The sequence below is a fragment of the Neodiprion fabricii genome, chromosome 5 (genome assembly GCF_021155785.1).
Source record: "Neodiprion fabricii isolate iyNeoFabr1 chromosome 5, iyNeoFabr1.1, whole genome shotgun sequence".
NCBI classification, from domain to species: Eukaryota; Metazoa; Arthropoda; class Insecta; order Hymenoptera; family Diprionidae; genus Neodiprion; species Neodiprion fabricii.
In genome coordinates, this window is record NC_060243.1 from 27777911 (window position 1) to 27805340 (window position 27430).

Here is a 27430-nt window from a genome sequence, read left to right on the forward strand (position 1 = left end):
ACTCACGGGATAGATACAAATACAGGTGTTTAATATATGCATGCATACCGCACACCTATGGCGAGTTATGTCGCGCTGGCAGTGAAGGAGTTTGAGTAACCCGTAGAGAAGGAACAATGGCCCCTGGATTAGATACACAAATGAAAGAGAGAGCTCGAGCTTAGAGCACCTCTCAGAATTCAGTGGGTAAATTCAACTCGTGGGATCCAAATTCTCGGTGGTCCCGACTCAGCTCAGTGCTACCAGTTCCTTTCAACGCGGCTTCCCCCGGCTTTAATATTCCCGCACTGCTATCTCCATTTCTCCGACAGCCACGGAGGAGGTGCCGAGTGAATTTCCTCCGGCTTCCTCAACGCGGTGGCGGTGGTAACGGTTCTAAAATAATCACCGGCGTGCCGTAGAACCCCCGCGAATGAAAGAAGAAATTTTTTCCCAACTTTTTTCGCTGAAAAAAATTTTGCCATAGATAAGACCAAAACCCGAATCCTCCTCCCTTCCTTCCTTCGCCCATGTCACATCTAGCTGAGATTACACCGAAAAAAAAAAACAACTCCGCAGGGCAGGACTAAACCTCGGTGTGCATCTCTGTGTAGATGGGTTATATGTAAGTGGGTCGTCTTTAATTCAGAGTTGCGTCGGAATGATGTTCATCATGTTCCGAGTCGAGGACGACGGCCAAAAGTTATCGGGGAAAAACGGATTCGACAGTAGAATGTACATGTATGTACATGGTTCTAATCTCTGAAGGAAACAGTGGTAAAGTGTCGTGTGTCAATACTTCTTTTGTGCTTGAAGCTTTTACCGTGAATTAACATTACACTGCAATTCAAAGCAGGATTTCGTTTCTTTTTCTTTTTCTTTTTCTTTTAAAACAAGTCCCAAGTACGGATAAAAAAAAACGAAGCAAAAATTTAGCACTGACTTTTCCAGATTCTATGCTAGTACTATACTCGGACCTCGTACTGGTAAAGCATTACTTGTTATTTCACAATAGAATGTGGGTCATCGAGTATATAACCGGAAATGTGAAAAAGATTCCTTACAGATGTGATCAGCTGCTGTGACGCGTTGGTATATACGACAGCGAAATGGCCTCGAGAATGAGTTTCGCGAAGTGACGTATGGGCAGGTGGAAATGATTGACCGACCAATCATGGCTCCGGACAAACGTCAAGTTGTGGGACGAACGAATGACCGACTGACTGCCCGTTTGCCGGACTGTCCATCGGCCAAGAAAGTCCCTTTAACGAGTAGGATCACTTGTCGTGTATCATACGTTACCCTTTTTCATTGCTTTTCCAGGTGCTAAAATGCACATCCGGTTAAATGGAAATAGAACTAAATTACGATCTTGTAACACGGAGTAGCCCAAAGTTAGTGAGTAACTTGTATCAGATGAGAACAATAACCTTCGTAAAAGTGCACCTTCCTTGTGACGCGTGGTCTGTTGCTGTTGGTTTTCTCGTGTATCGGAAGATCGTGGGGTCCGAGATTTTCACGGGACAAAGAGCTGACGAGGATTCCACGCAGCGTAGCTAAAGTGCTGCTGGGTATTCCCCTGTCCATCTCGTCTGTACCCATTATAAGCTTTGACACTGGGTCACTTTTTGGACGCGTGTGTATATTTTTACGTATCCACCTTTCACCGTGACTCGAGTTAAATAAACCCAACGTTCATCGATTTGACGTCTCACCTCTGTCACCAGTTTTTTTTATACATTCGCACGCCACTTAACCACCTATTCTCCAAATGTCAAAAACTGATGCTTTCCCAGATGTCACGAATTACATGTTTTTAAGCGCGTAAACGCGCATTCGTTAATGTTTTAGTTGCGGATTCACAACTGCACTTGAGTTCAAAACACGCCGTATTCCACCGCCGGAGATTTAAAATAGCACAACTTCTGCGGAAAGGAGACGATACAGATGGCGTTATTGATAAAATTCTAGTTTTATCTTTCTTTCGCAAGGTAAGATATTCTCATCGGTTAGCACGATGCGATAAATAACGCGAACAATTCGCCCCCTCGTAAGTCAGTTCCTGTAATGATATATTGCCCAAGTCCTGAACTCTGTACCGCAGAGATATGAAAATGATATCATAATATATTTTCATTTCCATGCACAAATTACTAATTACTTTGATAAGAGATATTCATTAACACTAATGAAACGAACTGTGCTGATGCTACGAAAAGAAAAAAGAAAACAATAAACAGTAGTTGTTCAACACCTAGGTGCGTGATAAATGCATGGATGAAAAAAAAGGCACGCGTTGTTATTCTCGTCTAGACTTTAGGAGCCTGAGGGCAAATTGTTTCGCGGCTAGATAGTGAAAGCGCGCAACGACGAGTTCTGCTTACACCGAGCCGTGAGTGTCGGTATTTTCCTGTAAATTTTTTTTCTTTATTTCTTTATACCTTCTTCTCTCGTTTCAATTGAAACGTTGATTACAGTCACACGCTGAGATGATTACCCGATTACGTTATACGAATATATGTAATATATTACGACAGAGAGACGCCGTTTTACTGATTCAAACGGCCCTTTTCTTCTCACCTGCACATTGCGTCTCTCTGTTACATACGTTTAAGGTATGCCTACTTCACGACAAAAGAGTTTGTCTGCCACCTACGTCATAAAGTCACATGTCGTTCGTTCGCCGTCAGGATGAATTATAATTATTACGACTTGGTAAACAAGATGGATAATAGCATCGAGATAAAGTCTGAACACTCGTCATTATACCCGGTTTGTATTTTTAGGAAGTATTGTAGAATCATCCCGACCTTGCCGTCGACCCAAAAGAAAAACATATATATTTACCGTAGCGCAATTACGTGATGAACGGGAATTAAAAGTAACAAGTAGGCTACACGAATTGTTGTCAAAATATGCGAAGAGAGAAGGAAAGAAAAGAGAAAAAAGAAAAGAACCGATAAAGAAGAAAAAAAAAACAACCGTAGTACTGTGAAAAATTGCGATACGGCGGAATATTGCTGATCGTACGTATATATATTCAATTGTAATAAAAAAAAAAAAAAAAGGCTACACAGCTGGAAGTTATACCTACATGTACGACCTTAAGAAATAGCAGCTGTAAGCGTGAAATGGGTGCGGCAACGTTAAGTTTGCAACAGCAGTAGCAGCAGCAGCACCAGCAGCAGCTGGATATTTGAAACTCGAAACAACACTTTATGCAATCGATATACCAAGCGATGATTTATTTATGAATATGATAATCAAGTATGACGAGTCTCGAAGCCCGATTAGCACACTTTGAACATTTGGGTCCTAATCAGAGTCGAGAAGAGAGAGAGAGAGAGAGAGAGAAAGCGTGCAAAGCTACACCAGTCGTTTGTCAATCAGACCAATTATTGTGTAACCTAAATTGCCGGACTTTCTTTAAAGATGAAAAACCGCCTTGCTTTGACCTCCATCGGTCCTCCTCCCAGCAGAGTCGTGCATATAAATTTACGCGTAAGGTAATAAGACACAGATATAACGAAGTATTTAATTATATTCTCTCGATCGTACTTCTTGCTCGTTTAATCCACTAATTTAATTATTCATTACCATGAAAAAACTCTCGATGAAAAATTCACCATTAGCTCATCCTGACAAGTATACGAATAACGATGATGCGGTATTTGCCCACGTGACTGGGCTTACTCGTTTTCCGACACGTTTTATGCGTCTCTACGATAGATTGTTGCGCAACACTTTACACCCATATATATATACATATGTATGTATATACATACACTCTCACAATCACATACACTCGTTGCACTGCACTTCTGCAGGTGGCTTCATGTAATCCAAGGTAATATCCGCCGCCACTACTGCAAGATGCACCACAAACGAGGTTTCCCCCTCTCTCTCTATCTTCCAATACTACTACTGGTGTTGTGAACCGATAACTTTCAATGAAATCGAAACACTCGGCATTGCGAACGAGAAATTCGACCGCAATGACGCATCAAAATGGATCGCAAAAGATTGTGGATGAAATTTTTGACCAAACCTCTTCCTCTACTTCTTTCCTACAATCTTCTGCGTGTACAACATGTACAACAAACTCGCGACAAATTGCCAAGAATCGAAGACTGCCGTCGGTACTCGCGGGCGGCTAGACACTGGCTCACCTCGGGAGGCCGTTCGTTGTATAGAGAGCGGTGTCGCCTTCTTTTGCTGCTGGAGCATGAGCCGACGCGGGTTGGCAGTTTGATCGTGAGTTGGCACACGGGAGTTAAAGCGACATGGATAGAGGTACGACACGGTACAGTGTTCACTCGGAGTAGTGGGGAACGGTACGATCGTGCCTTGACCAAGGGATCGGCAACAGCAGCAATAGCAGCAGCAGCAGCAGCAGCAGAAGTACATCGACCACCGACATTGCTGCTGCTCCTCCTCCTTCTTCTTCTTTCATACGTCCATAACGCCTTGCATAGGTGCGCACCGTGAAGTGCAGTGCGGCGGGGATCTTATTCGTCATCTTAACATTGGCCAGAAATTGTGAATGTATATGAAAAGTGAAATATCCGTCAAAATGACTCGGTCACAAGGATGATGATGAACATCGACAAGATTCTTAGATAAATAATGATCATGGATACTGAAACAACCACTGACGTTCTTGGAAAGACCGAATTAATTGGGTAAAATGTTTACCACAAAATTAAGGGAGGTAGGAGGAAGTAAGGAGAGGGCAAAGTGTGCCAAAGAAATTTTTCCGTCGTTAGTATGTATGTACAACACATAGAAAGCGGAGAAAAAAGAGAAATGGGGAAAACCGTTAACGACGTTAGTATCGGTTGGGGGTCTGAGCAGCGTTGATTAGTTCTACAACTTTTTGTCGCCCCTACCTAAACGATTTTTTGATTCGATCATCGTTCAGTATAGGAAACGCGAAGAAGATATAGGTATATTGGTTCGAAGAATAAATGTAATGGTACAATAACTACGGAGATAAAGCGACGGGACACAAATGATTGGTGTGTACGGTACTATTTTACCTGATAAGGCGTACCGCTTTTACTCGTTGAGTAAACATCAGGGTTTGAAAATAAGAAAAATTCCATTTCGGACAGGTATCAGCTGATTGTAAGTCTCAGCTAAGTAAGGCCAAGTCTATAAAAGTGAATAGGAGGTGGAGGACGTTGTCGATGGGTATAAGATTTTAAAAACATAAAAAAAAAAATTGTCAACAAATAAATAAATAACCGAATGACTTAATAAAAAAGAAAAAGACAAAAATAAAAAATGCCGCGTGACCCGTGATGCGTCGTTGCGCAATGTCCCTGCCTAAAGGCTGGCGATGATCTCTCCATCTCTCTATTTTTTCTCTCTTCCACCTCACCTCCGTTAATGGCTGATGATAGCGCGGATTGTCATGGTCTTAGTTAAGGTGCGCCGCCGCTGTCTATATAGAGGCTGACGAAGCGCCCGTCAGACAAGTCGTCCCACCACCACCACCACCGCCACCACCAGCGTCGTATTCGCATTCCATTTGGCTTTGTCGAAGCATCGAATTGCCAAAGCTTTCCGTAATAGCGGTGTAGGGAATAATTTCACCTTTGTAGGGGAAGTGGTGAATTCGGAATGACGACTTTGGAGCACGTAAATCTAACCATCCACTGCATAACCTAGGGTAGCAGTAGTAATAGTTGGTAAGATCCAAGTATTATTTAGCTCAGAATTTTGCATCAAGTGTGTCATCCAGCCAGTACATTCAACCATACACACATGTGACGAGGACGGACGTAAATCGCGATCGTATAATTCGTCGCTTGGAATAATTACCACATTGTAGTAACCAATCCTGCATCGCTTCAAGGGACGTCTGCCAATGGCAATCAGTCACTCAATCAGTCATTCAGTCAGAAACGTGTTCGACGATTTTCTTCAGCCCGCCCACGTTCGCCGATGATGATGTAATCGCTAACCAAAGATGGCAGTCGAGTTCAGGGTGTCCGAGTCCACGTTCAAGTCACATACAAGCTTGTGGCCCATCGATGCATCGATGATTCGACCAGTCCTTGTAGTCCCGTTGCAATTTCTCGTCCAACGCTCTTCAGCTCAAGCCAGACAATCGCATTCACAATTGCCCTCAATACCGTATATGTTATAATTTTTGAGGAGTAATCGTCTGTTTCGGCAAGGTTATCGCGCCTGTTGCGGTATTATTTCTAGGACACCTTATATCGCGTATCGCAGGTGTGCGGTAAAAATGTAGGTAGAAGAACAGAAGATTATTCAGGTGCTCTCGCTCAAGGTGCCTAAGGTGAGATGATGTCACAACCTCACGACGTTTCGTATTTCTCCAGTCTCCGCCGATTCAAGTCGGCCTTGCAATGTCGTCAATATAACACGTAGACAAGCCTCCTCCGCCTCCTCATCCACATCATCCAACACCATCCAGATTCTCTGCCTCCCGTAAGAGCGTTGCACTTGTTCGATAATCCCCGGATTCGGTTGCCAATATCCGTCCCAGTCCGTCCCTCGCACCTATCGATCAATCCACCGACCATCTAAACGTTCATCTCCCCCACGGTCCGACCAAATAATATCTAGGTCCACGAAATATCGTTCAAAACCATGAGAGATGCTATTTACTTCATACAATACCACACGAAACCTGCCAATAGGTGTGCCGCGAACGTATCAGTTCTATACAGTTGCTACGATGAAGACGAGTCACGTGATTGATCGCAAACAGAGTGGGTGATTCTCGCTCGAGTATAGTGACACTTCATCATCTGATGATATTACATGCCGTAATATATATATCTGTTATTATATTAACCGAGCCGTAGTTGATTGATTCAAGATTCACGCACTGTGCTGATGCATTCTGTGTACCAAGCTGATTGCTGACTATGCCAACTCCCAACGAGTGCATATTAAATAGAAGGAGGCTGTTACTCCTCCGTTCTCTTAAATGACACAGTGTTCGATAAACCGTAGTTTATTGGACTGCAGTGTCATTGCGTCTTTGACACCAGTGCAAACAGGTAGACATCCGTAGTCCGATTGGAGCTTTGGGCATGCATCAATGGTCTGTATTCTCCTCCGAAGATATTGCAGAGACTTTTGAAAATATGCTACGTTGAAAGGACGCCAATATTCAATGTTCCAGAGAGCACGGATCATTAATCAAAGCTCATACTCTCATACACAAAGTCTAATTACAATCCGTACCATATAATAGGCTAGCCTAGCGATTGCTTTAATGTTTAAGCTATATAGCCCTGCAGGTAAGGTTAGACGTCGACCAGAACCGAGTCTGAGCTTGATTAAGAGCTTTGGAGCAACGCATAGGTACCCGATCGCATTTGCATGTACCAACACGTTACGGTAAATTTATCCCACCGTCAACGTTTGACATTTCCACCTTCTCCAGGCTTCCATGCAGCGTTTGAAATCCCGTTCAGTTCGTTTAGTCAAAACGTTTCGTTTATATAACCGCGGTATAGCCGTGATACTTGTAGAAGGAAATTATTGCTGCACACATGCATAAGGTACCAGCTGCAGACGTTGGTAGGTAAATGCGGTGACTTTAAGAGAAGGAGGGTCGAGTCGAGGGTTTGGTCGACGCTGCTGCTGCTGCTGCTGCTACATACCGCAATGGTGTAAAGAAAAATTTTTCAAAATAAAACCTACCGCTACTGCCTCCATAGGGGAAAGAGGTATATGTAAAAAAGGGGGGAAGCAAAAAATAATAGAAGAAAAAAAATATACTCGAGGTAAAAATGAATACCATAAATCTAACGAGTAAAACGCACTGGAGCGTGCACTGGAGTACTAAACTTCATGTACCCGGTGCCCGTTTCAAGAGTAAAGTGAACTTCGCGCTGCAGGCATGGCAGCAGAATAAAACATACACACAACCTACTGCGTTCTGCTTACGCGGAGGATAGGTTCAAAATGTGGAGTAAATAAAGAAGGGAAAAAAATTATCCGTCCGTTTCGTAACGTCGATATTGGAACCGATTACTACTTCTACCTCTCATCAAAGGTTATTTGGTTTTTTTTCTCTTCTTTCCTTTTTTTCCCCCATACCTTTTTCAATTCCAAAACGCGGAAGGTATTTTTTTTTCGCGAGGCGGACGGAAGGTGGAAAAGATCGATATAAAAGATGAACGACAAGAACCTGGCTGCGTTATCAGTGAACCAAGCGGTGAAGGCTGAAATTTAAAAACCCGATGGAGAGATTTGGGAGAACATTGCGCTTCGTTCGGTTTTTTTCATCAGCTACAGCATATCACCGACGCTCACCACGGATATTCATTTATTATGATTCAATCCTCCTTTGTTCTGTAAATTCAAACCCACCATTGTTTTCGCGGGATATTTTATCATTATTTTATATTCAGTTGGAAAAAAAATGGAAAAAAAAATATTGTAACACATCTTTATTGTTACATTACCTACGCGTTTAATGCGGGCGATTCGTGAACCATAAGCTGCAATGCAATTCCCAGTGCACAAAGTAAGTCAGCGTTGTAAAAACCAGCCACCTCGCCACTTTGAGTTGAGAACTCTCGGCACGCGTTAGAATAACCGGAACGGTAAGTTTTCCCTGCTTTTCAGCGGTGTTGAAGTAATTGAAAAACGCCGACACCGTTTATTGCAAAAGATAAATACGACAGCGAGCCGGGAAGGAAGTTTCAGCGACGCGACGCCCGCCATTATGGATCGTATAACACACGCACACACCTGCATGTAAGACAGTAAATATATACGGACTCGAGTCACGGCCAGTGCGTTTATAGAGGTACATACGTGTATAAAACGATGAACAACCTATCTGGCTATCTTTTCAAGATTATACACGTGTCGTACCACAACTTTGTTTCATATACAACGGACAGTTGAAAAGCGCTCGTTAAATAACAGTAAATTTAATGCAATTAAAGGCCGCAACTCGGCGCGATTTCAACACTAACCCAGCCAACAACAAGTACAACAACATTAACAACACGTATATCACGTACCGAATGAGAAAAGCGTGGCACGTCAAGGAGAAAGAAGGAAATATAAAAAATAGTCCAACAAGAATATAAGAACGAACGATCTAATCCCGTTAATTACACCGCCACACACGCAGCTGGGTAACTCTGTAGTTATAATACCCAACTTCCTCCCTCCCTCTCCCCCTTGGCTTGCTCGGTGCATCAGAATAGCGGTATATACGACTTATACTTACATTATACCACCGCATTATATTATACCCGTAGATAACCAATTATTGCTGTATAAACGAAACGGCGAGGCAATTTAAATCTAACCAACAATTTTTTCCCCCGTTCCTATCTTTCTCTTCTTTTTAACCTATATAAATAAAAATTAACAGTTATAAAGGTTCACTGATATATATAGCAGGTATATATGTATCAAACCGTAGAACAGACGAATAAATGAAATAACGAGATGGCGCGTGTGTGTGTATATATACATATGTATAAAGAAGATTCGGAATTACCACCACAAGTGGCTATATTGAACCCTGCACTGATCTATACAATTCGAGTTAACGAAGTCGTTAAATTTTATTTCAATGCATGCGTTTAATTAACGAGAGCCCTCTCCCAGTTTCGCATATAATCTATTTCACACAATATTATAATAATACCTCTGTATAGCCAGTTATGTGAATTGAATGGATAAAAAAAAAAGAGAGAGAGAGAGATAGAGAGAGAGTCAGAAGTTGAGAGAAAAAAATTCCCTCGTATAATTTGATGCTTAAGCCGATATGCTGATATATACTGCATATGGGTTAAATCTGAAAACGGAACATTGCAAGGTGAATTGATGATTTATCCTATCTTTTTTTTCCCCCTCGATTCCTGCAACACGATGCAGCACCGCATGCGCGGAATGAGTATAGATATAGTACAGAGAATACACCTTACGATCAGATACGTAAAATACGTACAGTGGTATAATACTAATATGTTGGCAAGATGGTCACGCACAGGCACTTTCGCGTAAGCTATGCGAAAGTGCGTTGCCCGGTCCTCTCTTTTTCTCCTTCTCTCCTTCTCCCTCCGCAGCCATCCCTATTCCGCTGAAAAACCCACTGTGCGCGGTATTCTTTGCGGATAGTCAACCCAAGAAACTCTGTATTACGTGTGTATAATGTATAACCTACAACCATGAACATATATAGATACGTTAAATCGGCGTCGCAACCTCTGAGTCAACCGCCTACTCGTTACCCTTAATTAGCCTCATAGTAATTGAAATGATACTCATAATTAAAACTTGGCACCTTCTATTGCGTAATGGTTTAGTTACCGGTGAAAAAGAGGCGAGAAGAAAATGGAAGAGGGAAGAGAGTAGAGAAAAGTTATTCCAAACTCGATATAGAGCATATGCGATTTAAAAAATCAATACTCCCTTTTCTTTACCACTTCTTTCCTTTCGTTCAACGTTACAAATAATTATAGATACCTGTTTTACCATAAAATTATAAGGTGAAACCTGAGTTGCCTACTGCGGGTAACTGGAATATGATTTGATCGACCGATAAGCGACGGACGGGGAAAAACTGTTTTACCGGCAGTCAAGATGTCGGTAAGATAGACATTGGCGGAAATACTCAGCAAGTAAGACCTACATTCTAGCTATAAAAATTTTTTTTTGCAATTATTTAACGAAACAGAGAACGAACTGTATCGTGGAATGTGTAGCCAGGAATTGAGGTCGATTGCGAGGAGAAATTAATCGACGAAACGGTTGTTCTGGTGTACGACGAGGGCGATGAGATCACGTGCGGTAATTTGGTATGAACGATTCCTATTTATCTCCGACAAATATCCTCGATTAAAACGGAATACGAGAAATCGTTAACGTCAATAATAAAATGATTAATTAATTCCAACGCCCAATGTATATTAATTGAGCAGGATGAGGAGAGTCTCAAGTCTCGCGTCTCGACTTGAGGAGATTTTAATTGAAAAATCGTCTGTACGCATTTGAAATGTGTTATCGTAAAGAACATTGCGTCGCACTTATCGTTAGTGGTTGTAAGATAATAATTAATGTCCGTCACGAAGAGGGAACTGCATAACGAATCGTCGAGTGTATTTTTTTGGTCATGCCTGGCATTACGACACGTAGTACATAAATGAAATATGTATACGCGTCCAATTCTAATGAGCCGCGTTGTTCAAAATTCAAAAACAAATTTCAAGGTAAAGATACGCGTACAATTGTCGGTGCAATGTTCACGCACCGAATTATACGAGCATGAGCTGATACGCGAAAGAGAAACGGCCAAGTCTGAGTATTTTGCGTATTACAACAAGCTTCAATCAACTATTGAAAAAGACATAGTTTGGTATTGGGCGTGAGACATGAGTAAGTAGTGGCAAAAAAAAAAAAAAAAAATCCAGGAATGTACAAACCTCGAATTACGCGTATATCTGATCTTTTCAGGTCAACCCCACGTGATAATTTTCAGCAAACCCGAGAGTTGTTACTTACCTGGAACAAAAGAAAATCGATCATTAGTCACACATGTATAAGATAGAGAAGGCGATCTATTCTACCTGCGGTCTGTATGGCATTTCATACACATTTAAGATGTAATAACGGGTGCCCTACATTCCGTTTCTGAATAAACATTCTCAGCTTCAAAATCAGAAGAATCAATTTTTAATGTCACTTTCTGTCTTATTCGCTCTGATAACGCCTGCCTAATTTGTACCATACTATAATTTTTCTTCGCAATGATCGCAAGAATCGCATATGATAATATATATATACCGTGCAATTAACAGCCTTGGTGTTGAACTGCGATTCGAGATAACGAAAGATCAGTTGGAGAGAGAGAAAAAAAAAAAGAATTAAAACAGATCTCACAAGTTCGACGATAAATTTTGTCAGCTTTTTGATACAACGAAAATGTAGAGAATTTTAATCTCCAATAAACGTTCGACAGTTTGATAACGTCATGTGTGATTTCATTCGGTAATGGAAAGAGAAATAATAAAAAAAAAAAAAAAAAAGGTGAAGAAATGAACAAAAATCTTTGATATTACGTACAAGAGAAACAAAATTCAACTCCACGTTGTGTATAACGCATTTCATTAGTCAGCGAATACATTACACACTGGATACCGAGTAGATATTCTCCGCCTGGTTAACAATCGCTGGTATTTGAATGAATCGCAAGAGGTGGAGACGATAAAGCTCAACTTGATTCGCGGTCAAGCCGCTGCAATCAGGTAAAACGAACCTATGTAATTCAATCGGTTTGCAAAGTGTGTAACATTGATGATACGTACCGATCAAAGTGCTGATAGCCAATTGCATGTGTACGAGATTACATTGTGTGTATATATATATGTATATTGTTGGCGTTTACTTTACATGTATATTTATACGTTTTATTATATATATATATATATATATATATATATATATATATTGTATATATACGTATAAATATACATGTAAACGCCAAGAATCGCAATTGATTAGCTTGCATAACCGAATCCGATTGGGTTACTGAACAAAGTTTTATTATACCTTCGTTGCTCGCTGAACGGTGAAACGACGCGACGCGCACGTTACGAGAATAAAATTTCAATCGTCGTCCACGGAGTTGTTGGGTTTGTAGAGAGATATAGGATAGATATAGATATATATATATATATATATATATATATAGATACATATATACACGTATAATAGATGCTATACAATTTTTATTCAGCCATTCATAATATGCGTCACAACAGCGCGAATATCGAGAATTCCTTCATCAATTTCTGGATGACTTGTACACGAGTTACAACGCCATCGATGGTGAAGAAAGAAAGAAAGAAAGAAAAGAGACATTTTTTTTTTTATTTACGTCAGTGAGATGTCAAATTCCCTGAAATTTACCGATTTTCAAGACGAAAATAGACATTTTTCCCGCAGTACTCGATTCAACCCAACTTTACCGACAAACTCATTTCTTCACGTAAATTAGTTGAAAATTAGAAATCAGCTGTATCAGTCGTAAGTTAAATTATTCCGATGAAAGAAATTTCAGTTCAATGTTGCTTAAACTAAATTACCAAACGTGTCAATAAACACTCAAATTTAAAAAAAAAAAAAAACTAACAATAGATTAGTATTAGCAATGTAATTATAAAATATCATACTTATGATTTCATGTATATATGTAAAATAATTTTCAAATCACGCCGGATTGTGGTTTATTTCACAATCACGGAATCATTGTTGCCAACCACACGACTTCCGTGTCTGCAATAAAGCAAGTAATTTGTTTCGTTATATCGAGGCAAAATAACCCCGTCGTCAAAGTGTCGACGTACAAGAGATAATATTCCTCCATCGATTACGTAGTACTTTTTATATCATCATCATTATTCTTGTTGCTATTATTATTATTATTATCATTATTATTATTGACCAGACAGGTTCGGTTTTAAACCCAAGCATCCGTGCATAGAAAATGTAGCTCAAAGGGACAACAAAAGAGCTGGATCGATATATTAACTTGTGTATCACCTACATGTATAATTATTCAAAGTGTGTTCGCCGATAGTCAAAGAACGGGGTTGATACCCACATTATAAAGAAGGAGGAGATGAGGTAATACGTGGGTAAAAAGCGTTGACGTTGTAAAAGAAATGAATTCAACGTCCGCTTGTCACGGAAATGTAATATCATTCGTTGCAAAGTTTTGTTATCAAGTCTGCTGGTTCCAACTGAAAAGAAACGCGTAGCGAGAGATTCTTTAGAAAAAATATTTCTTGTAATCCTCTGTATGGCAACAATTCATTTCTTTCATGTACCGACCAAGATAAGTCCGGCAAACTTGTAACCGAACTGCAATTCCTTGGTATCGCGTTCTTAGATTATTGCAGCTGCTTCGGTTCGGGGTGTTTGTATAAAATATAGCGAATATCGAATATCGTTCATTGAAGCGTTAATTATCGGAGAGGGATATCGAGGACGCGTTGATCGGACCTCCCATGCACAAGGACCTCTCTTCTGGTCTCCTTGGTCCGATCGTAGCCCGTGATCGTTGGGGAATTCGAGCGGTGGTGAACCCAGCGAGAGGCGAGACTGTCGGAATTGTAATACGATAGCTAAAAAGTATCCTTGAAGGTATAGGAGCACAGCTGACGGTTAGTATAAGTATTGTGTTACGGTCCAAAGCAGAAGACTAGCGAGGTTATACGCGTAAACAAGAAAAAAGGAAAATGTAAAGCAAGAAAAAAAGAAACGAGAGAAAAATTAAATAAATATAAATAAACGAACCGGAGTAAAATGGAATGAAAAAGATTTTCATCGCCATTCCATTAGGGTGATCTTCATTTAGAATGTTGACGAATTTATTCCGGATCACCCCACCAAATCAACTACAAATAATTCAAAAACAGTTCACAATTTTTTTTTACATTTTTATATCAACTGTAACCCGTGCCTGTAAGAGGAAGGATTTCTCAATTTAAAATACACCGTGTTTCGGACACGTTCTTAGCATATATTTTATTGTAAGAGTAATAATGTTCGAAAAAATCCATGAATGTGAGGTTCTAGCGAGCATTGGTGCTACTATCTGAGAAAAAATTCACATCATCGTACCAGGTAATATAGACAATTGCATTTCTTATAAATAAAGAGAAATAGTCAATTTTCTAGGATGTGCAATTCGTCGAGATTGGTTGGTACGATGATGTGAATTTTTTCTCGGATAGTAGTACTAATACTCGCTAAATCTTCGCAATTACAGATTGATTTGAATATCGTCACTCTTACAATAAAATATATGCTGAGAATGTATCTGAAACAGGTGTATTTTAAATGGTGATATCCATCCATTTACAGGCACGGCTTAGAATTGATATAAAAATCTGAAAGAATTAGGAAATTGTTTTTGAATTGTTTATAGTTGATTTGGGGGGATGGTCTGAAAAAAAAATCATCGACATCCTAAGTAAGGATCACCTTAATATATATATATATATATATATATATATATATATATATATATATATATATATATATATATATATATACATAGGTATACATAAATTTAATAACAACAGAAGAGAAAAATGATGAGAAAATAAATGAATTAACAACTGTGTAGCAGAAATGCCGCGCCCTTAAATATGATAGGTATGAGTCATCGCGTAACGAGCGGTAATATTCGCGCGTCGTTGCTACAGCAAATGTAAGTGTGTCATCGCGATGAACAGTCGAGTATACTGGAGATGCATTGATTTCCGGATGATGTAACGGGTCAAGTATCTCGTTGGGGGAAGAAATCGGTTGCAGCGGATCATTGTGGAGTGGGAAAGAGAATAAAAAAAAAAGAAAAGAAAAAAGCAAGCGGCTTTAGAGTGGCCATGAGCCAGTTCTCTAACTTCCCGTTCTCACACTGCAGGTTCCAAGTTCATAGAGAAGGAAAAAAGAATAACATCCAATTCGAGTTTCAAACTAAAAATTCAAATTAATGATACCTACGATATTATACGAAAGTATGACGATTTTTTTTCATTTCGGACCACCATATTGGATCCACTAGTACGAATCTTGGAAGACTGACCTTGGTTTCGTTATTGGTGAGCCAAGAAACCTCCGCCTACCAATTTATACCAAAATCAGAATATTTTCAGATTTTTTTCCTACCATATTGAAACGCCATTTTGGGATTTCACAGTCTGATTTCAGATTCGTGATCAGCCGCCCAACAAACCGAGGAGTATCGAATTTCATCAAAATACAAATGTTTTTAGTTTTTTTTTCAGTTTATTGAGTAGCCCAAATTTAAATTTTACAACTCTGACCTTAGATACGTGATTAGCGACCTAAAAAAAACCTCAGGGTAGTAATTTTCGTGCAAATCCATTCATCCGTTCTCAAGATGTCATCATTTTTATTTGATTATTTAGGATTTTGCTATATGAATAATTGAAAAAGTGTTGAACCGATCAAAGCCAAAATCTAATCAGTTCTAAGTTTGGAAAAAGCCGCGTCGATCGAGACTAAAATCATTGAAATCCGGTAACTCGTTCTCGAGATATCGTCGAACAACAAAAAAATCGATCACATGCATACGCATGCACAGACGTCGATATGAAAATGATTGGAGGTGATTTTCCAAACTTCAAAACGTGGATGTATGTAGAAAACTCATTTTTCAATTTTCGGGATGATTATAATAAAATCTTCTTTATTTCACTGAAAACAGAGAAACGGCAAGTTAAAGAACCTTGTCGAACCAGCGAGTAAACAACAATTGAATGATCCCTCTGATTGTAAGAAACAAAGAGAAGTGTTTCTACACAAGGTGAACGACCGCGGTAAATACAAACCGAATTGCATCCTCGACGATCGGGAGACGAGGGAGAGTCTAGAATTCGTGTCAGAAAGAAGAAGAAGAAGAGGAAGATGAGGAGGAGGAATAAGAAGAAGTCTTAGGTAGGTAAGTCGCGAGGCGTGAAATAGTTTCTTGCACACAGCCAACGAACGATCTACAAAAAAGTATCTACGAAGTGGAGAGTCCAAGATTCGTATTACAGAGAGAGACGATTACCGGAATTTTAAACGCATATTCGTATTTTTCGCAAAATGTCTTATGGCAATGGGAAAAGTCTAATATCTCAATACTACGTTTTCCTAGTCAACCAGAGCAGTTGACATGTAATTCTAGTAAAAAAGATGGGTTCAGTAACCTATGACTAGCATATGCCTAAATTCTATTTTGAAATTTTGCTGCATAATCTTTCGCAAGGTCATTGGCAAGACTTGCAAAAATATCACAATTTTACCACAGTGACTTGTAGTTACTGTTGCTCATTTTCATGTACGTTGTGCCATCGTCTTTGGAGAAAAAGTTGTCTCAACTTTCTAGGTTAGATTTCTATGAAAATTGGTAACTTTGTGAATTGCAATTTCCGATAAAATGCAGACATGTCCCTAGACTGTGAATAAGAAAAAAAAACAACTATACCTGATCTTCGTTTCAACAAATATTCCAATAAAATGTCTCCCCGTGCACAATACAGCGTATAACCGCGCATTAAGTGAGCAAAGAGCTTTCACACTCGGTATAAAGAAGAGACATAAAAGAGCATTGAGAAGGAGGAAGAGAAGAAGGAGCCTCGGTAAAAATAAAAGTAACGGTAAACTCGTTGGAGTCCAAGGAGGGAGGATGGATGGATGATAAACCGGGCCGGACGATATGGGACGGGTGGGTCGCGTGTTATGGACACAACGGCGTAATAACTGTAATTTGGAAATGGGACCTCAGTGTCGCAAGGTCAGCGACAAGGTCACGGAATCCCCCCCCCCCCCCTAAATCAGGAGTGGTTCAGGTCCCACGTTCCTTTCTCCGCAATGCCCGCATGTCTAGAATGCGTTAGATACAAGCATCAACTTCGTGCATGACTCGATGGGCTTGGCTTCTCGTTGGTAGTGGTGCGGTTTTTGACTACCAGTAGGTACAATGGTCGAGTCCGCGTTATTTCCTTGTAAATCACGTGCCAGGTCGATAGGGCCATTCCTGAATGTCCGGACAATTCCAGCATGTTCATTCTTCCATACCCTGGCAAGTGAGTCGTTTCGTAAACCGTGTCGATGGTTTTTATCGCACTGGTAATACTGGACACATACATAATGCACCTTTCGAGCAAATGATCAGAGGATCCACATTGCAATGGAAACACGGATGGTCGTTAACAATGAGAAATCAATTGCCAGTGACATCCTAACGAACGGAAAAACTTCTCGTTGTACATTTCAGACATGATTCGCGAAGTATGAATACCAAGAAGCATACCCTATCAACTCCGGATCGTGTTAGAAACGACGATTTATTGCACGTCGTTACTTTGGTATCATTATTTGAGAATCGCAATCAAGCTAGCGATACAGAGAAAAGCACATTGTCGGTATCTCCGCGTGATATTAGAATACGCACACTGTTTCAGAACATTGTGATTAAAGAAACGACGGCTAACTCACGTCGTTAAAATTTACTGTAATAATGATGTTTCAGACGAGTGGGACTTTTAGTTTGAAGTTAGGTTGTAGGACAGATGACTTATCCGACTTTGTTCGCCATCTGTATCTTGTACGTACACACCTATTACTCGTAAGTGCATGGCTTTAAATTACCTACGTCGACTTACTTCCCGGACGAGTTTCATTCTGTACGCTGTGCACACGGTAGCTGTATACACATATAACCCAGCGCGAATTGCCGCTGCTACTGTGGTCAAGAACCGCGAAAGAAACTCATGATTCATAACTGACATGGTTTTTAAACGGTAACTTTAGCAAAATCGACGCCCCGTCACTGCAGTCTTTCGATGACCGCAAACGATGACTCTTTAGTCACTTGACCAGATGCTTTCTTACTTGATTTTTTCTTTTTCTCTAATCGACAACTTTCGATTACCCCCCAAACCACAGTTCTGGCTACGATGAGCACTCGATCACTTTCATCGTCATCGAAGCGAGCAAGATAAGACCATTGCTTACGCTTTTAACCGACCATATCTTACATATAGATAGCATATACGAATCCTCATGTTTCTGTAAATACGGTCATTGAGACTCGACATTAGCACCAATTCATCGTGTGGATTTAAATTTCCGCGCAAATGTGCTGCAAATATACAGCGATCACTTATCACCACCCTCAAGTATGAAAAGCCTCAATCACAGCTTTACAGGACAAAAATCAAGTAAATATTTTAACGGTTCTCCAGCCAGTCACGCAAATTCAGCAGACTGATTGAAGTACAAAGAGTCCTTGTTGCGTTGATATCCTTATTTTCGCCCTAACACCGACAAATAACCGAACTCAAACTAAGAAGTTTTAAATCTTGAAGTCTTTGAATCGAGGACGTCTTTCAAACATGATTCACTGATTTGAAAACTGTGAAACTCACTCGTCGTAGTGATAAAAGGTGAAGTAAAAAAAAAGTCAAATAAAAACAAACTAGAACACAACATTTTACGACCGAACACTAAATGTAACGGGATTTTCTCTTGTACAACCGTACACGAGTCGGTTTTAGATATTGCAGTTCCTTATACAGATAAATTTGATGCTCGAGATATTCCTGTTGATAACCATCATGTGTATTTAAGAGTTGTTGGATTTGGACAGTTTAGAATCCAACAATAAGTATTCCAACAAAACCGATGTGAAATTCCCGGGATTTTTATTCCACTCCGTTAACTGTCCAGAAAGAATTTCCACCCGATTTGTATTTCTTTTCCGTTTTTATTGTCTGATTGGAAACAAACAAGTATCAAACACACGTTCAGACACCGTAAAAACTACAAGTAGCGAAGATCACAGATTGGTGGATTAAGATACCAAGACTGCTCAAGTTTGGACTCTTTACTCGGTCTCTTCGATATCCGTGGTTTGTAAAAGATGAGACATCGTGAATTTCAGACTCTAACGGGGAAATAATAAGACACCAAGGAACGAGACTAATCTAGATGGATAAACTCACATAGCCAAACGTTGCCGCGTGGCGCCATGTGGGTCAGGTTAAGATGTAGGTTGAAGTCGAGTCCTTCGAGATCCTGTCTCAGATGAGTGCTGTCCATGTCCAAGGCACGTTCGGGGAGTAGAAAAAGGTGATCGCTACCATCGGCGGGGCCCAGGGTTCGCGGGGATGTTAATCCGAGGGTGAAACCCCCGGCAGGGGGTGAATTTGCCGATGTTACAGTCAGCATAGTAGAATTAGAAGCATCATCGCTGGGACAGTCTCGCCCTTTTTTCAACACGTTTTTGCCGGTCTTTCCGAGTGCTGAGACACCGTGACGCGCCACGATCACTCGATGATAACCAACTGGAGCGATCCTTTCACCCTTCCGCTGGACGACGAGAGGATGGGGGGTCGGAGGAGAGAAGATACGAAGAACATTCCCTCGTGATGATTTGGTGACGCGACTTCACCTTTCGATTTAATTCTTGTGATGCCTCCTGCAGGTTTTAGGTGTGTTTTAGGTAAGGCACTTGGAGCTGATGCATGGATGCCAATATTTTCGAGCATGGTTATGGTTTCATTTTATGTTTTCTTTGCCTTGATTTTATACATGCGTAAATATAAATAATTCGTGGATGGTAAAAATAATTGAACGGACTCTCTTCAAGGTCTAAGACGCGTCGGTAGAGTTGAGGTTAAATAAATTAAGAACAACGGTATAACAAACAGTTGATTGATCTCGCAATTAATGGGTTTCACCAAGTTTTGTACACCTCACAGTTTTTGAGACTGATATTTTCGAATTTTTGTTTTTTTTTTAAATTGAAAAAAACTCAACGATATTACAGGTATTTAATTATACCCGAATACTTTTTCCGTTGTATAAGTACATTACTGATGTTTCATCAATTCGATACTTTCAGCGATTTTTTAAAAAAGATCCACTCTCCAAAATTCAATACCAAAAAAGAACCCGTCAAATAGTCCGTGAGTTGCGTTACATAATATTAGAATATTCTGAACTGTAAACAGTGCGACTGAGCATTGAAGAGTTGAAATATAATGATGACGACGAAGAAGAAGAAGAAGAAGAAAAAAGAATCAAAGAAAGAAAGAAACCTTAACGAGGTTACACATAAGCTGCAAGTACCTTACGTATGGCACAAAATGCGCGAACTATGTCCGACCGATTTTATAACAAGCGTAGCTATATATACCTATGTATCATTAGGTCGAACAACGAAGATTCGAGTTGTTAAAACCAGAACACGTACATAAGTATAATCAATTAGCGGGATACCTCAACCGCGTCAATTGACCCACCAATCGCGTTACATTACACAGATTGTAAAATAAGATAAAGAAAATAAAAAATACAGCGTTTAGGTGAGATTTTCTTTTTTTTTTCCAGTCACTGCCCAGAATCGAGATTCTTCAATCGTCCCACATATCACAAGAAGCGACTATCGGATAAAACATAGTCATGCACACACGAACAGCAAACGGACTGTCGCACGTTACGGTTTAACCGTTAAATTACACGGTACGTGAGAGAAAAATACATATCATTAACGTGACAATGTACGCATGGATTGTCAATTATACGAGAAATTGATAATTGGCATGGAAAGCTCGAACATTATACGTACATCAAAGGTGAACACAACTGTTGCATGTAATATACGTACGCGACAAACGATTCGTATAATTGGAAACTTGGATCATTGTATACAATACAGTCGGATAGTCGAAGCCGGAATAAACGACGAGAGAAAATATAGGTATATGTGTATATATATATATATATACAATATGTATATATAAAGGAAAAGATTGCACGTATGTGACTGTAAATTTGAAATATAAATAGCGCGTTAATTGTACGACGATGTTTGTTTTTTACAGATTGCCTTTCTCCCCCCACCCCCTCTCTCCCAATCTCTCTCTCTCTCTCTCTAACGGCGCGAAAAAATTCATAAAACGAGACTCGTGCAGCGGCACGTTCGCGGTTTTGACAGCTGCTTTCTGCTTCAGCGCGTAAACCCGGATATCCAACGACGAGCTGACGCGATCCCGACGACGGACAGCGACTGACTGAAGCACCGCGCACCCAGCGACCGACTGCTGCACCTGCTGATGTCCGAAAGCTTTGCGCAGCGCCAAGAGATCGTGCAAAACAGCGTAGCGCAGACTGGTAGCTTGTTTCTTTCTTTCTTTCTTGTTCTTACTTTTTTTTTTTTTTTTTTTTTCATTTATCTATTTAGTTATTTATTTGTTTGTTCGTTTCTCTCTAAATCAAAGAGTGCACCGGCGGCACCGGATCGCAGAAGAGAACCGCGGACTTGTGCGAAATGCGCTGAAGACGCAAACCAGGTTGCGGAGAGATAACGAAAAGTGGCGGGGGGGGGGGGGGGGGGGGGGGGGTAAAACCGGGAAAGTATAACCGGGATAAAAATCGCGTTTGCTTTCTCTGTAATATCGCGCGTGAGTCAGAATTTGTATCTGTAATGCAAAATCTCAGATTTCTTTAATACGTTACAAATAAATACGTCAGCAGCAATTTTATGTTATACATACGTGTATATGAATTTATATTTTGCGCGCACGTGTGTGTTTGATTTAAATTTTTTATTAAGATTTAAATATACAAACGATCGAAGGAAATGAAAATTTTTAATGAGATCGTACTTTTTTTTTTTTTTATTTCGTATTTCGTCTTTTTCATCGTAAATATAATGGAACACTGCCAAGCGGAAATTTCTCGACGTAAAATCTATCTTTAGGATCGAATCTGACGTTTGTTAGATTCGAATCTATACTAGTTTCTAATACGTATCCGCGCGTTGATTTATACATTGGACGTATGCATGTATATATATATATATATATATATATGCGCGATACGTATGTACAAACATAAACGTAAGTGCGAAATAGGAAGGATTAATTTTGGCAAAAGTCTATTTCGCGAGTCGACGTATCACGGTATACGTACTGGCTAAAATAATACGACTGTAACAGATTCGGGATAACGGAGAGCTGCTGCGCGTATACAAAATTACGTCAGTCCATTTAAAATTAACAAAACTACTACTGTTGTTGTTGATGTTAGCAATGTTTTAAAACAATTGTACACGTATTCGCGTTAATTGAACGTTGAAAAAAATCGTTTAAGGCGACTTGGACGAAGTCGAATTATACTTAATGTTCGGTAAAAAATTACTATCCGCAAAATGTATTTAATTAATTTGGGAAAAAAAAAAAACTACACTGGTTCCAATTGATTAACGAATATGATCGGTATTTGGGGAGGAAGAAAGAGGAGCTTAATAAATGAAACCAGCGACTGTATCAACACGAGTAGATGTAACTCCTCCCCCAGTATGTGACAATTGCAATGAAAGTTGGCAATTATAATTAATTGGAAATAACGAGGTATATAAATTGTTACGGAGTTAGTTTCCGTGGCGCAAGACTGTAATTACAACGAAACTTGCTGCGTTTTACAGCTCGTGCGTTTAAAATTCTCGAAAGTAAATCGCTCGCTTCGACCGCATTGATAATTTCACTGTCAATCCAAGTAAGCGACAGCTTCCGGTACAGATACAGAACAATTTTAATCACCAAGACTGCATAACTATAAATAAATACAATACGAAAAATCGAAATTCTTTGGTGGGAAAAGTCAAAATGGGCACGTCGAAAGTACGGGAAACATTGCCGAGGATCTATTCCCAACATCATCATCATCATCATCATCGTCATCATCATCATCATCATCATCATCGTCATCATGATCATCATCTCGGTCTATTTCAGGAATTCAGAGCAAACGCGCGAGCGAGCAACCGAACTCAAACTCGAGCCAACTTAGGTCATGCCTCATCGATTTTTCACCACCACGAGTCGGACATGGTGTTCTATAAATTATTTAGCATTTTCTGTCATTGAGGCCTGTAACTACACTTAACAATTATAATTGATACTCGTACTTACATCGGAGCACTGAGCAATTGTTCAACGATTTTTGTAACTGCTGATGGGAATGTTTTAATAAGTTTATAGGGTGTAATGAACATGTCTGAAATTCTGTTCATTTCCAAGGATATGATTTTTTTCTTTTTCAGTCTTTAAAAAAATACCGAACAAAAGATAATTAGTTCACTGTTATAAGAATCTGAAAATTCGGGGCGTGTCCCGATTGAACGTCAGATTTTTTTTACAGTTTTTATTCGATAAGATTTTTACTCACGTTTATATATTTTGTTGATAGAAACTGAAGAACGGATTTGCTTTCTTTTTTTTTCATGCATTTTTCAACTTTTATATCATTTTGTAACACATTTCTTTTTTTTTTAATCAAGGATTAAAGTTTGCTCTTTTACTTTTACAGTCGTGGCAATTCATCAACCTTTTGATAAAATAAAAACTCCGGAAAGTCGAGTCTGCGAAAATTCTCAAGATGGAGACCACGCCTTGTGTCTACGTTATAGGTTACTCGAGAGTTTGAAAATTTTGAAAATTTTAATTGTTCTTCATTTTAAAAACGTACAATTTGAACTACCTGCAATATTATATAACGATAGTGAAGCTGGCAACCTTAAACTAACGATAGATTTTCTTCAAAATCGTTACTTCGCATTATTTTAGAATTCATTGAAATTCAGTAACCGGTAATATAAATAGTGTAGAACATAATAATATCTCGCAAACTCGTCTGCTTCGAAGCTGCATCAGGAATTAGCAAAACAATAACTTTTATTTTATCAACATTTCGTACTTCCAGCCTCGTAACTTTTTTTCCCCAGTTTGTCTCACATATTTGCAATCTCCTGTACAATCTATCGTTGCACGAAATTCAAATTATCGCAATGGAAACACAAAAATATGTGTAGCAACATGTGCAAACCGTGTAACCAAACAGTATATATCAAGATAAAACCGGTGGCTAAATTTTCTGCTTACGTAGCCATAAAAAACTATTTTTCATTTAGTACTCGGTACCATATTTCTAAACTTTAGTTAGAAAAAAAAATGAATGAAAAATAATAAAGGTAATTAATAAACCGTTGATATAGTACACAGTTTTTTTTTTTTAACGATACCTGTTTTACTAAATTTTTCTAGTTACTATAACAAATGAAATTTTTCTCAGTGTACGCGTACTGCGGTAATTTAACAAACGAAATATCTCCGTTTGCGTGAAAAGTCGTCGGATACCTAAAAGATCAGAGTTTAGGACGCTTGAATAATAAAAAATTAACCCTCTCAGGATCCGCTCAGCATCAGCTAGCATGCAGATCCGAGACGCATGGTCACCGGGTTTTGCCAGGGCGACGCCATCAGCGTCGGGGCGCCGTGTTGACGCGGTTAAAACAAGGGTCGATAGAACGGAAGGCAGCCGACTCCGTAAACTCGGCGCCCGCACGACTGACGTTCTATGTAGACGTACGTAGGTACACAATACCTGCTTTGCCGTGCCTTTAGCCCCCCACACGTCATAAAATATTGCTAGAGCCACTCTCGCCCCCTGAGGTCGTTCCACCACCACCCCCGCGGCTGCGATTCTAATCTCAGACAGATTGAGAATGATGCAGCAGTCCAGAGTTTAAGTGAGAGACTGAAGAAGTACAAGAGGAAACAGACATGGAGAATCCGAAGAAGATATTCCAGAAGATTTTTCTTCGTCTTTTTTTTTTTTTTTTTTGTATCGTAAGTTGTTTCAATTTTTTTTTCTTTCCTCGTTTTTCTAGATAAATTTTCAAATCTGTATTGTAAAAAGAACAGAGAGGAAAGCGGTTTTTCCCCACGAGTGTTTTCCGTACGCAAATTATCGGTTTTTATGACGGCAGAGCGAATCGGCGAACGCGCATGCGCGGTGTACAGAAAATACCAATTTTAACGCTTTTCTTTACTGCGCGCATGCGCTGTCGTAAAGAAATCTGACATTACGCGACCCTAACCACAATTTTGCGCTTCGTGTGAAAAAAGAATACCGCGTAACACTCTTGTTATGTAAAGAATCATGTGCAACAAGGGGGCAACGCCTTTTTTCACCTCGCGTATTTTCAATATTCGTCTTGAGCTCACTTGCTAATTCTCAGATCACAATTAACAGCCGCGTTTGTAGAGTTTTGAACCCTCGAAGTTGACGAATTTTTTATCATTTCCTCAAACGGCGCCGTAGAAAAAACCGTCGTCTTTATTCTTGGGGATCAATTTTCTTTCTGAAAAACATTGAATAAGAATATTTTTCAATCCAAATACGCAATTTCAATAATTAAACAGTAATTTTTCTCTTATAAGCTATAGAGTTATACTGTATCGTAAATCATATTGACTCGGTAATTTTTGAAATTGCGTATTTGGACACAAAAATATTATTATTCATTGTTTTTCAAATGAAAAATCCATCCCGAAAAAAGATATTGATAATTCCTTCTACGACGCCATTTGAGAAAATGATGAAGTAATTCGTCAACTTCGAGTGCTCAAAACTTTACGAACAGGGTTGAAAAATGACCTTTTTATGGTCATAATCGTATTACTTGACCTCTAAAAATACTTAAAACAAATGGTTTCAAGAGTAAATATTCACCCGAGACACCCAAAAACATTGAATTACTTTATAACGCCATTTCACGATTCTTGGCAGTAACGGTACGGACGGGTTTGAACCAAGCCTAGGCAGTCGAGTGGTTCAAACTGTCTTTCAATGTTCATACATCGCCATTTTCCTTTACACTGCAGTCACAACAATTCCATAATTTCCCTACACTCTATCCTCGCAAATTTTTTCATTTTTTTTTTCCCTTTTCTCTCCTTCTTCCGTACCTACGAAGTCAATCGCGGTCGTAAACCCAGTTAGTAATAGTTAGTTTCTGCCCAGCAGCATAAATAATAGTACAGACGTACCGAACGTCCAAGACACAATGGTAATACAACGATAATACCTGTAATCACTAGCACGTTTACATACCCTATGTACAAACGTGCAGAAGGAACGGCAGACGGATTATACGGAGCTTGTGCATAATCTGTTAACCATCGTACAATAATATCGTCCGTCGGTGCAACGCCAATAACAGTAATGATGATGGTACATAATATACCCTGAAGTAGTTCACAGTTTTTAGTCACATTACAACAGACACGATGCAGTGTAGCAGTTATTCGGCAGCTCATTATCAGCGAGTAGTACGATCAACGAACAAGGAAACGATCGTCAAACTGGCCGTAATCACGGGTGAGAAAAAATTTATACCGCTTGGCAATCAGCGACCTGATGATTACTACGTGATTAGCATCTCGACCGGCAGATTGTGGTCCAAGATTTAAATTTACATCTGTCCGTATATAAACGGTCATTGAGCCTATAGCGATAACGAAACAACCAGTCATGGATTTAAGTTAAAACGTTTCAGCTACTCGGCAAAATTCTTTATTTTCATTTCAAATGTTTCAATTTTCAATAATAGTTTCAAAGATTCTTCAATAATTATTTCGCAAGTACAGAATTCGAATAATAATTTCACATTACCAATTTTTTTTTTTTTAAAGCTACTTCTTCCTGATTTTAACAGTTTTCAATATCAGCTGTAAATTTGATCGTTCGTTAGCAGTGACTTTAGAATCTTTAGTTACTTACGTATAGTAGGTCTATTATCTGTAGAAACACGATCGTTAACACGGGCCAATCACTCTCTAAATTTATACGTTTGCACGGCGAATAAAATAGCTGTTGTAAAAAAATCAAAAAAAAAAAATTAAAATTCGCCACTTCGCAGAAGAGCGAACGATCCTGCGGGATCAATGAGATGAAAAAATAATGGTTTCCATGTGGAGGTGATACGCGAATGAAATTGAATGGGCGATATATCAAATAAGTATGAAATTTAGCAGCTGCATCCGTACCGAATACGAAGGCGAAATATATAAAA

The 27430-nt window shown here is 39.4% G+C and overlaps 1 protein-coding gene and 1 long non-coding RNA gene across 18 annotated transcripts in view; both read right to left on the minus strand.

Annotated features, from left to right (window-relative positions):
- LOC124182409 (ensconsin-like) overlaps positions 1–27430 on the minus strand; it is a 77167-nt gene that overhangs the window by 30011 nt on the left and 19726 nt on the right. For 2 of the 17 annotated variants that reach the window (XM_046569654.1, XM_046569649.1), the window contains exons 1-2: positions 20708–21185; positions 19512–19987 (exon numbers count right to left, since the gene is read on the minus strand). The exons of 7 other annotated variants lie outside the window; for them this stretch is intronic. In XM_046569654.1, the coding sequence (XP_046425610.1) occupies positions 19512–19737 (226 nt within the window). In that variant the 5' untranslated portion in view covers positions 19738–19987; positions 20708–21185. Of the gene's footprint in view, positions 1–1409; positions 1905–3576; positions 4172–19511; positions 19988–20640; positions 21186–27430 lie in introns of those variants that run through there. 8 more of the 17 variants (XM_046569656.1, XM_046569652.1, XM_046569650.1 and 5 more) reach the window with 7 other exon arrangements.
- Positions 19994–26245, minus strand: LOC124182451. The gene is made up of 3 exons (XR_006870769.1): positions 26234–26245; positions 21179–21584; positions 19994–20512 (listed from the first exon to the last, which is right to left on the minus strand). It is a non-coding gene; the product is annotated as an uncharacterized LOC124182451 (long non-coding RNA).